Source organism: Vigna angularis, chromosome 5, assembly GCF_016808095.1.
Source record: "Vigna angularis cultivar LongXiaoDou No.4 chromosome 5, ASM1680809v1, whole genome shotgun sequence".
NCBI lineage: Eukaryota > Viridiplantae > Streptophyta > Magnoliopsida > Fabales > Fabaceae > Vigna > Vigna angularis.
The window spans coordinates 37,505,706-37,518,295 of NC_068974.1; the positions used below are offsets into that span (position 1 = coordinate 37,505,706).

The 12,590-nt window shown below is 42.2% G+C and overlaps 1 protein-coding gene across 1 annotated transcript; it reads right to left on the minus strand.

Moving 5' to 3' along the window:
• Positions 1-1,101: 1,101 nt before the first annotated feature.
• On the minus strand, positions 1,102-5,439 carry LOC108339462 (uncharacterized). Its single transcript, XM_052878265.1, has 3 exons — positions 1,877-5,439; positions 1,465-1,693; positions 1,102-1,167 (listed from the first exon to the last, which is right to left on the minus strand). Exons 1-3 carry the CDS (start codon positions 5,437-5,439, stop codon positions 1,102-1,104), a joined length of 3,858 nt encoding a protein of 1,285 aa, XP_052734225.1.
• Positions 5,440-12,590: the final 7,151 nt, after the last annotated feature.

Here is a 12,590-nt window from a genome sequence, read left to right on the forward strand (position 1 = left end):
ACTACTAATTCCTAAAATCTGATAATTGCTTCCATCCATGCTGCAGATTTTTATAGCTAAATTTCTGGAATCTAGCTCCCTGAATTCCTTTCCCGTGACTTCTTTCTTTGCACAAATTACTGGACAAAAGTTCCTTGGCCGTGAGAAAATAAGGTAAGGGCCCCTCCATTTTGCACCTACTCTTGTCTTCTTCTCCAATCAGCCGTAGCACACCATTCATGCTGCTTCCTTTGCTGGACGTGAAGTTTCTTTGCTTTGTTTCTCTCAAATGCATCCAGCCGTGAGCTCTTGTGCTCCTCCTGCTTTTCTTCTCCCAACTGAACTGTGAAGCACCATGCCTTGTGTGATCGTGTGAAGGCTGGACCGTGAGTCCTTCATCATGCAGCAGCTTTGCTTCTTCTCCTGTACGTGAGCTGCTTCTTTGAGGACCACTGCCCTCCATTCTCCATTTCAAACATGGCTTCTCTTGTTGCAGCATGTGTGCTTCTTCTTCTTTGCTTGCTGTAATACCGTGAGCTTCTGCATTTCTCCAAGATGGAACAGCTGTTATCTCACGGCTTTCTCTCAAACTTGCTGGACGGTGATGTGCTCCAGCGTGTTCCAGCTTTCTCTCCAACACTATTTCATCTTCCGTGGTAGCACCTCTTAATTGATCACCCATGGTTTGCTTGTGCACTTTCCGTAACAGTACTTCCATCTTTGGACGTGAGATGTTTGCTCCTCTTCTTCAATAATTGAATAAAATATGATGATAATTACTCTCACCTTCCTTAATTCGTGCACACTAAGTACCCCACTTCTTCTCCTCAATTCACGTTTAAGTGATGGATGTTACCTCTGGTGTGTTTGCAAGCCAATAATAATTCAAGTAATGAATTGCTAGCTCTCCCTTTCACGTGTGCAGCCCCTTTATTATTTTATTTCAAAACATTATCTCCACACTGCCCCATTTTCATTCCTAATGTTTTACCAATTTAATGGCTAATTGGAAATCACGTTCCAAGCCAACAAGGGTGCGGCTCCCACTTCCAAAGAGGAAGAATATTCCCCATTTTTGTGTATTGCCGTGCATGCTTCATTCACGTGGCCCCCTCCATCATTTCATTTCAATTCCATACTTTGATGTTTCCCAAATGCTTTGCTGGATTTTCCATGAGCCATTTCAGTCTGCAAAATTGCAAATAAATTTTCACTTTGTTTCTTATTTAGATTTAAAATATGATTAATCATAAATTTCTCTTTTAGTCCCAAAATATTGTCCAACAATTTCCCTACAATCAATTATGTAAATAAATAACTCAGATAATTCAAATTAAGTAAAATAAGAATTTCTGATCAATTTAAGCACAATTAAGAAAAACAGGAAAATACCGGACATTTAAGCACAATTCCCCGACTAATTATAGTACAATAAACTAAGTGAAGTGAAGAAAATAATGATTCATCACTAGTACCTATTTTTACTTCCTTTATCTCTCCTTCCTCTCCCAAGTTGAGTATTTCAACATCCTCCTGATGGGGTTTTATCTCTTTAGACTCTTGTTCCACTAATCTCAAGAGCTCTGGAGAGGGTTCCAAGTCATCTTCCGTATCATCTTCCGGATCATCTTCCGGATCATCTTCCGCATTAATGACAGGGTGCTCCCACTTAGGGATATTGACATTTTTATTTTCAAAACATTCATTGTCATATCTGCATTATTTAAATTTGTGAAAAGAATAAACAAACAGGAAAAACGATGAAAAAGGATAAATAATGATAGAAATGAGAACAAACACGATTCAAATATCACACTGAAAGCAAAATAAAAGCATCAACCCGTGAGCCATGAATCCCAAAGCTCGGGTGAAGCGATAGGGTCAATTAATATATTACATTTCAATTGATTTACATATCACGGGTAAATCCAGAGTCCTCCAATTGTTGAGTCGTGCACCTGGGGAGCAAACCCACACGAAGTTTGAGCTTTCAGATCTTGCTTCCTCTTCCACCACCGCTATATGACTAGTGTTCACCCATCCAGCACTGCGAAAACTCTCTTTGATACCACAAATGTGGATTTTCTTTGCCCTTGGTTCCCATTTCCCCATTCGAGCCAGACTGCGTTCCTTCCTTTCCTCAATCAACCTCTTGTCATCTTCCTTGTTGGGTCTATACCCCAGGCCATATCTGTTTTTGTTCCCAATCATCTCCAATGGGAATGTACGTCCTTGTCCATACTTGCCTAAACCATTCCCGTACTTATAACCTTCTTTCAGCATGACCTTGGCTGCCATGATAGAGGTGCATGATAAATGTGGGTTCATAGAAAATGGCTCAACATAGGTGTTTCCCACAATTTCTAATGATTGAAAAGCTGTTTCCAGAGCTTCCTCGGCTGCCTCAATATATCGCGTGGACGATGGTCCACTCACAAGGAGGTCCTCCTCTCCTGATATTATCACCAACTTATCTCCCATAACATATTTCAGCTTTTGGTGTAGTGTGGAAGGCACAACTCCTGCGGAATGGATCCACGGGCGACCCAACAAACAACTATAAGCCGGGAGGATATCCATAACTTGAAAGGTCACTTGAAAGACACAAGGACCGACTTGAACGGGCAATTCAATTTCTCTCATCACTACCCTTTTACTGCCGTCAAATGCCCTCACAATCATAGAGCTTGGTTTCATATGCATTCCATCACAGGGTAGCTTTTCCAATGTTGATTTTGGCATGACATTGAGAGAGGAACCATTGTCCACCAAGACGCGTGCTATAACGTGATCTAAACATTTCACGGAGACATGAAGAGCCTTGTTATGACCTCTCCCCTCAGTGGGTATCTCCTCGTCTGTAAAGGTGAGGTAATTATTAGCGATGATGTTGCCAACGATACCCTCAAACTTGTTCAACGAAATACCATGCTCGACATGAGCCTCACTGAGTACCTTCATCAACAACTTTCTATGAGAGGTAGAATGCATAAGCAATTCTAACAAGGAAATCCGAGCAGGCATGCGTTTCAACTGCTTCACCACCTTATATTCACTCTGTTGAATGAATTTTAAAAATTCGCAGGCCTCTTCCTCAGAGATTTCTTTCTTGTCTGCCTTGTCAGAGGTCTCCTCTACTTGCACCCCTTTCCCCTTTAAATGCTCCTTAGTATTTGCATCCATTGGTGTTTCATTATTACTAGCTCCTCTTCCCGTCAAATTTGGTGGCGTGAAGATTCGACCACTCCTCGTCATTCCGCCGATGCCTGATATATTTTCAACAACTGGATCCCAGCTAGAGAAATGGCTTTCAATGCACTGTCCTTCATCGACTACATGTGTCCCATACCTCCAAGGGACAGCTTTATCGCTTTTGTAAGGAAAAGGAACTGGTGTATGGATGACAAAGGGTGATCTTCCTTGAACTACTGGTGTAGGGGTGGTTTGAGTGAAGCGGATTATCAACGGCTCTGGCAAAGCTGCATCTGGCTCCATACCAGTTTGTGCAAACACCTCCTCATGCTTGTCTTCATAGCACACTTGCATCAAATTCCTATCAAGCAGATCTTGTAGGAACTTTTCGAATTCAACGCATTCCTCGATAGAGTGTTCCGTGCATGGATGGAGTCCACATGCTCTTTCCAAATCATAATCCCCGTTTAAAAAACCCAACTTTAATAATTCCTTGAAAATAAACCTTCTGGAACTTTGGATCTTACTTGCATCCCTTATCAGTTCATGCTTCTTAATTTCAATGGCATTTGTCGAGGTATTACCATGTCCGGATAACGGATTAGTATCAATGCTAGGTTTATCTTCTTGGAATTTTAGCCACCCAGCGTTAATCAGGGCCTGTACTTTATGTTTGAAAGCCATACACCTCTCGGTTGAGTGACCCACGCCTTCCCCATGATAACTACACTTGGCATCTGCATCATAACCCCTAGGGTATGGAGGCTGCAGGGGTATCATTGGACATATAGCAACCAGACCCCTTTTGATGAGGTGAGGTAATAATTCAGTGTAAGTCATGGGGATGGGGGTGAAGTGGACAAAGTTTCTTTCCTGGGTTCTTCCCGGATAACCGCCTTGACCTACATTCGGATTTGGATTTGCACTTGGCCCAGTCCTCCAAGCATTACTTGTGACGGGTTGTGATTGGTAGAATCCTTGTTGTTGTTGAGGCCTGATTGGATGAGCAAAAGCCGCATTGGCTGAATATGGAGGTTGGCCCAGGTATGGTTTATAATTGTGAATAGGAGCATGACCTCTCCATACAGGCATTGCCAATGTTGCATGCACATCTCCCTCTTTTTTCTTTCCTGGATTGAAAGAAGGCTTCTTTTTAGAGTTTTCCATCGTAGATGGACCACCTGCAATCTTCCCACTCTTGACCCCAATCTCTATCCTCTCGCCAATTATGACGACATCAGCGAAATTGGCGGACACATTCCCCACCATATATTCATAAAATGGTGGCTGAAGCGTATTTACGAACATTGCCACCATTTCTTTTTCAAACAAAGGCGGCTCCACTTGTGTGGCCAATTCTCTCCAACGTTGGGCATATTCCTTGAAGGTTTCATTGTCTTTCTTTCCCATATTCTGTAATTGTAGACGGTCCGGTGCTACATGCGTGTTGTATATATACCGTTTTACAAAGGCGTCGGCTAGATCTGCCCAACAATGGATTTGAGAGGGCTCCAAGTGGGTATACCAGTTTAATGCTACCCCAACCAAACTGTCTTGGAAAACATGGATGAGTAACTGGTCGTCATATGCGTACGCAGCCATTTTTCTGCAATACATGGCCAGATGGTTCTTAGGGCATGTATCACCCTTGTACTTCTCGAATTCGGGCGCCTTGAACTTATATGGTATTTTTACTCCAGGAACCAAACTTAGTCTTGCAACATTTCCGAACCCATAGTTTTTCATCCCTTCAATAGCCCTCATTTTTTCCTCCAGAATCTCCAGTCTGTTTTTAGCACCGTTACTGATGTCGATTCCTGCACGCGCCGCGGTTTGTGATGCGGCTCTTGCTGAAGAATCGTGGTTAACAATTATGTGCGGTATCGTAGTCACTCGTGTTCCTTCAACTGTGATCGGTTCATTCGTTTGAGCACTTACCAAGGGAGCTGACACAGAGGTAGGTCCATGAGTGGTGACTGGCGGGATATCAATAGTTGTAGGAATGGGAAACGACACGTGCCCCCCTTCGATATATTCTCCTACGGAAGGAGTATATCCCGGGGGTAACCCATACAACGGGAAAGGAATCGATTGGCTAGTAGCATTGAAAAACGGGGGATAAAAATGGGCATTCCCGCCAAACAGTGTAGAAGAAGACTCTCCAGTAGCCTTCAGGGCTTCAAGGGCAACCAAGATTTGTCCAACCTGGTCCTTCAACTGACTCATTTCAGCTTTGATGGATTCTTGTGACTCTTCCCAGCTTTCCATGATCCTTGAATTGGCTCGAGTCCTGTAGGGATGTCGTGGAAAGTTGGCCGTTTTTTTTACTGTTTTATTATTAACTTAAGTTAGATGAAATGCTTCAAACAAAAAGGAGAGAAAAAGGGAGAGAGAAAGAACAAGGAAAAATGTGATGCATGCTAATGATAGGTGGAAATCATAAGATCACGACAATGTTAATGATGGAAATCGATACAAGTTGATACCATACAAAATATCTTAAGTCTTTCATATAGAGAAAATCTAACAAGACATGAGTCACTTCCTAACCCGAGCAATGAAAGCCTTCATTTCGCCTACTAGCCATTTACAATGGTTAATAAAAAGCATTATCTCGGGAGGCGGGTTACAAAAGTGGGTCGTGGCTTCGGCGTCCAACACCATCTTAGGAATGTCTTCAATTGCTCCGTTCGCCAACATAGCCAATTGGGAAAAACTTCCCTTCCAATGCTTCACAGTCTCTTCTTGCATCGCGATGTGGTCTTTCATTTGTTTTACCAAGGCATGATGCCTCTCTCCAAGCTCCATTGACCTCCACCGTTCCTCTTGCTCTTCAATGTACTCCTCCATTTGTTTCATCATGGAGCGATGCTCTTCTTCGGCCTCTGCTAGTTTCCAACGCTCTTGGTTCATATCTGTCTCAAAAGATAAGGCCATTTCTTTCATCTCATGTCCTGCCTTTTCTACTTGAACCTGCGCTTCTCTTAGTCTCTTCAGAGCCTCTCGCTTATCTCTTTTAGCCTCTTCATACAGGAGCCTCCATTGTTTTCCCTCTTCTAATGCTGTGTTCTTCTCCTTTACTCTCATGACCAGCTCTTTGCTCGCGGTTAAGAGGTCTTGTTTCAATCGGAATGTATAAACTCTTTCAGCCTTCTGACTTTTGACAATTTCTTCATAGGTCTGTGCTTTTTCTTCTTTATCATTCCTCATATCAACCAAATCGTTGCGCGCAGTCTGCAATTCTTTTCCCAACCTATCATTCTGCTCCCTCAATTTTTTCATCTCTTTCTTCAATTGCTTCACCTCATCGCTTTCTAGTTCTTGGGATGGCCCTTCGTTAGATAGCTGATGAACGATCGGTTTGAAAGGCAATTTGACTTCCTTTACTCTTTCCTAAATCCAGGTGTGATAATTAATTTTGTCGTCCATCACCCCCAATCGTAAATCCTTTTCTGCTCGCATAACATTTTCCCAAGCACTTCTGACTTTCCTCAATATTTCAGTGAAGTGCCCATCCTCATAATAGATGAATAACGTTGTAAGGTATTTCGGCGAGGGTGCCCATTTCATGGGATGTCCGAATTGCCTTTGAACCAAGATAGGGTTATAATTTATGCAATATCGAGTACCTATGAGGGGTACATTGGAAAATGGGCCACAATAATGGATGGAGGGCTTAGTCTCAAGCCAAGGGAGACGCCATCTTACTTTTCCTCCATTCAAACTGGCAAAGAATTGGGCCCACTCATTCCCTCCTTTGTCTTTGAGCCCCTGGTGCGAAGGATCTTCCGACGGACACCTGATATCACCCGACCCCTTACATAGACGCGCAGTCATCCACACATACAACGCCGATAGACAACAAAGTATTTTCTTCCCTTTTCTCTCGTGGCAAAAACTCATGGTCCCATAAACATCCGCAAGGACCGCTGTTACGGGATTCTCAGATCTCGTCTTTTTTGCCACGAAAACATCAATTGCGGTATAATCCACAAAGCCCTCTACTTTAGGAAACAACACGATGCCATACACGGTAAGAGCTAACACATCCATGAAAGTCTCCCAATCCTCCCCTTCTGCTAGATAATGCAAGTGCTGCTCCAAAAATTCTTGTGTCAGTCCACGTACTTGATTCCTTGTTACCAATCTGTCTTCAAGTTCTTTGGGATGTAGTTTCATTATGGCAGCAATAGTCGCGATAGAGGCATGATGTTCCAAATGCTGATATGGCGTGGTACCCTCAAGTGGCATTCCCAGAATGTGCTCAAACTCCTCTATAGTTGGTGCTAGCTGAAAATCTTGAAAGGTAAAGCATCGTAGCGGGGAATCATAATACTGTGCGAAGGCTGTGATAGCAGGCGACGACACGTCTACATCCATTAGACTCAAAAGGTTACCATATTTCTTCGTAAAGGTTTGTCTCTTTATGGTTTTTAGCCTTCTGCCCAACTTTATCAGACTTGTCAAGTTTCCACCGTGAGTCTTCAGGTGAGATTTATTTCTTAACATGAGGGACTCAGTATGTTGTGTAACACCAGATCTTATATCGACTTCCATCTTCGCGATATCAAGTGAATACTGGATGATTTCCCCTAAAATTAGCATGTTACCGAATGATGCATGGTAAAGTGAGGTAAAATAAAATGATTAACAAAAATGCATGCACAACATGAGAATGCAAAGACATTATGATTTATTTTTTTTTTTTTAATGAACAGTATGAGGGTTAGAGGAATACACATTTCTCCCTTTTGTGCCTTATCAAAGGTTGGATGACTGCAGTTCTAAGGCCAAATATATGCACTCACAAGGATAGCTTCCTAATGCTTAAATCAGGCCACCAGAGCTATGGCTCTTTTCACTGTCTCTCCACAACAGTCAGAGTAATCAACTAGGTGTGGAGACACAAATGAAAAGAATAGACTCTGGCTGGGGTTCTCACGATAGCCAAACAGGAAGTACATCCCAGAGTGACACCGCTACACAACCCCTCTATTTCTAAGTTGCGCTCAGACCCGGGTATAGGGCCTCACTCATGATATGCATATTGTGTGTGTGTGAAGGGAGAATGCAATTATACACCCCAAACCCTCGCCTGCAAAACAACCAGAAAATTCCCAGGCAGATATAACATGTTTTCTACCCTAGGGTTCAATATAATCAAAACAAACACACATACAATTATGACAAAAATCAAACAAAGATAAAGAAAAAAAAAAAGGGAAGAAAAACACAAAGAAAAACCACATTGAATTCGCACATCTAATTAAATGGCCTGACTCTCTTCAAGTCCCCAGCGGAGTCGCCATCTGTCGCAACCGGAATCGCGACGGGACGACGATCCAATAAAAAAAAAGATTATAAAAGTTTCGAAAAAGAGATTTGGAGTCGCCACCATAGTTTATTCTGGAAAACTACGGAAAAACCATAAAATGATAAGGCATGGTCAATTAGAACCAGATTCTTGGTTCGGGAGTCGGTTACGTGTAGGGAAGGTATTAGCACCCTACAACGCCTGCCCTAAGGCAGTACCTTTAACTAAATGCGCGAATGTGGATGTGGTTTTCAAAATGTTTAACTTTCCCTTAAAATAAAACTCTAAAGAAACAAACAATATTTTTTAGTTTTTTGGGCCCGACAAGGATTGACCTTGCTCCTACGTATTCTCATGTGAGAAATCAGGGTTACGTAGTTCTTTTGAAAACTGTTTGAGAAAATTGTTTGGAAATTTGTTTGAGAATTTGTTATGGATAAATTTGGATTTTTGGGAGAATGAGCCTGACAAGGACTGGCCTTGCTCCTACGTATCTCCACTTTTGATGGAGAATCAAGGATCACGTAGTTCTGGCGATATTATTTGAGTTTGAAAAGTAGATGTTTTTTTAGTTTTTGATGATTTTTACATTTATTTTTATTTAGGAAAGAGAAAAGGTTTTTGGCACAAGGACGATGCGTGCGATCACACTTGTGCCTAAACCTTTGAAACATATTTTTTTGCGTAATGAGTACTAGGCTGATGCGTACGATCGCACGAGCACTCACACGGCTTTTTTCCTCTTATTGTTTTGCGTAATGAGTACTAGGCTGATGCGTACGATCGCACGAGCACTCACACGGCTTTTTATTTATTTTGTTTTGCGTAATGAGTACTAGGCTGATGCGTACGATCGCACGAGCACTCACACGGCTTTTATTTATTTTATATTTGGGCAATAAGTACTAGGCTGATGCGTACGATCGCACGAGTACTCATACCGAAATTTATTATATTAAATGTTTTTTAATGTTTTATATATTTTTTATTATTTATTACTTTTTTCCCTTTTTTTTTTTGAAATGAAACAAAATGAACAAAATCACTAAAACAAAGGGGTGGGGGTATTTTACAAAGGGGTTACATGTAGTAAAAATTTGATAATAACACAAAGCTAAAGGTAAAGAAATAAAAGTCATCCAAATAATAATAAGGATAAAGAAACCAAGAGTGTGTAGCGCATGTTTGGTCCAAGCTTTGATGAAGAAAATACGTACAGAGAGTGAAATCGGAGAGCACAAAGAATTGACTTACATTTTCATTCCCATAGCTTCAGCCTTTCTTTTCCACTGACCTTTGTTGAATGTTTTATCTATAATTCTTTCAACACAGCTCCAAACGTAGTGAAACTTTTTTTTCATAGCACTAGACTCAGAGGGATTTCATTTGATAACTCACTCATAATTTTTAAACCTCTGTACTAGCTGCAGTATAATTTCGAAATCAGGTTTGACTGTTTCGTTTCTGGACTGACCTTTGGTCACTGTTTTGGTTAGATCGGTTTCCACGGAGCTTCAAATGTGATGAGACTTTTTGGGTTAGAATCTAGACTCAGAGGGCTTTCATTTGAATACTCACACATAATTTTTGGACGTCTGGACTAGATGCAGATCAGTTTTAAAGAGATGAGTGGGGAAAGGATTTTAGTGTTTGGTCATGATGATGGAAATCAATTTTGTGGGTGAAATATGTTGATATTGGTTTGATGAAGGGTGTAAGGAATACGGAGAGTGCAGAATAGGAACAAGATTGAAAGCAATTGGGTTTCATATGAGGAAGAATCCAGATCTATGAATTTTGCTTTGGAGGAATGAAGAGAATGAATGGAGAAAGAAACTCTCCCTCTGGTACTGTGTATGTGTTGGTGATGAGAAATTGGGAATGGAAGAAAAAGGTGGCGGCTGGAAGGGTGTTGGTAACGGTGTCGGAGATGAAAAATGAAAGAAGAAAGATGAAGATGATAGGTGCAGGCCGCGGGTGTCAATATGGCTTGTGGCATTGGGTGAATATAGATGACTGATGTTAGACGTTCAGTGTTTTCGGTAACAACAGACGTATACAAATGTTTACAACACTAGCCATTCATTAACATATGCAAACTTAACATACGTAAGCTTAACACATGCAAACATATCAGAGGCATGCTCAAAGGCAACTTAACAGAGGCATATTCAAGGTCTATCAATCAAACTCAGAAGAACATGGAGTGGAAGGCATTACTTACCTCTTGAAGCTTGGTTCACTCTTCGCTAGCCTCCTGCGTCCGATCTCCTCCTCCTCTCGGTTGGCTTTCCTTTGCAATCAGGTGCTCCTTCCCCCGTTCCCTTTTTTTATGGATGGAGTGGATGAAGATTGTTGCTGGAAGTGAGGATGAAAATGGAGGGCTGGATGTGGGTGTTTGGCTGTGTGAGTACGTTGCAGCAGAGGATGAATGATGATGTTTTTTTTTTTTTTTTTTGAGGTGATGAAAAATTGAGGAAGAAAGGTCCTTACTGCCGTTACGGGTGAGCAGTATGAAGGGTAGAGAGGAGTTCGAAACTTAGGCCATGGTAACTCTCGGCCATCTCCTTTAGCAGAAGCCTCCTAGTCGATAGATGCTGAAAGTGGAGATTTTTGGTGGAAACCCCAAAGTGGGTCTGCAGTGGGATGGTGGGAGCTGTTGGTGGTGATGAGTGAAGCACTTAAGAGGTTGGTGATGAGTGGAGCACTTACTGGGAAAGTTGGTTATGAGTGGAGCACTATGGTTGAATGGCCGGAGTACTCAGTGGTTGGAGCACTGAAGTTTATGGTCGGAGCACTCACGGTAATGACTGAAGCACTGAGGTTGACTGATAATGTTGGAGCACTTCAAGATTGAAAGACCCCACCTCTCACTATCTGCTGGATGAAGCTTGCCACCTAAAGCTGTTGGATGTTGGTCCGAGAGTGCTTCTTCAAAATTTTGTTTCTTCCCTCTCGGTCATGACATATCTCACGTTTTTCTCCCTACCAGTCGTGACCATATGCTATCCATGGCCCGAGCTTGTGTGCTTATTGTCGTGCTACTCATTCTTTACGGCTGCACCCCTTAGTGTCCCATTCTATGTGTTTGGCCCCCTTGCAGCAAGTGGTGGTCCCTTGGTAGTAGCCGAGTGGTTGTGTTTCAAAGTAATTAATGCTACTTTGAAATTTATTTCCTTGCCTCTCTACTTTCTTCACGTAAAAGCTACGTGGTGCTGCAGTCTAAGTGCATTCATCAGTATTCTTCAATTTGCGGAATCATTCTTCATGTGTTGTATTGAATAAAGAAATATTTGGGTGGAAGATCCTCTTCTTGTTACCACTAAGAAGAAACGAAACTTAGTGTTGTCCACTTCTATATGCCGAGCCATCCTGCTCCACCTAGTTTGCTTTCATTCATGCAAAGTGGTCTTCAAATGCATTTCACGCGTGACCACTCTTCATTTTTTAATGAACAATTCTTCAAACACGATGTTTTGTCTTTCGTTCCAGCAAATAAGTGCTCTTTCTTTATTCTAGAGCAAACATGACTTCAATGTGCTCTATCTCAACTTCACGTGGCAGCACCTCTTCCCCTATGCACTCACACTAATTTACCGTTATTTCTTACCATCTTCACGTGCTATCATGACCTTTGTTTTGCTGCCATGTGTGTCTCAAGCTGGATGGAATTTGCTGCTGCAGGCCGTGAGCTTCTCAACTGCTGGATGGTGGACCGTGGTAGCTGCTGGATTGGACGTGAAGTATTGGCTGCTACCGAGTGCAAGCTGGATCACGTTTCCTTCTTCTCTTCAACGTCCATCACCGCTGCTACCTTTGCTGGATGTACTTGCTTCTTCTTCCATGTTGGATGCTTCCCATGTGTGCAAGCTGGACGGCGGAGCTGCCTCCAGCCTTGCTGCGGTGGGTAGCTCTTCTTAATTCTTCTCCATTCCATCATTGCCTTCCTTCTTCATGTGCGGCCAAAGCTGGATGGTGATGCTTCCATCTTCCTGACCAGCTGCAGCTAGGCCGTAAGGAGTGGTGGACGGTGAGCTTTATGGATGGAAGTTTGCTACTGCTGAACCACATGGAGTGTTGGAGGTATATGGATGAAGATGATGAT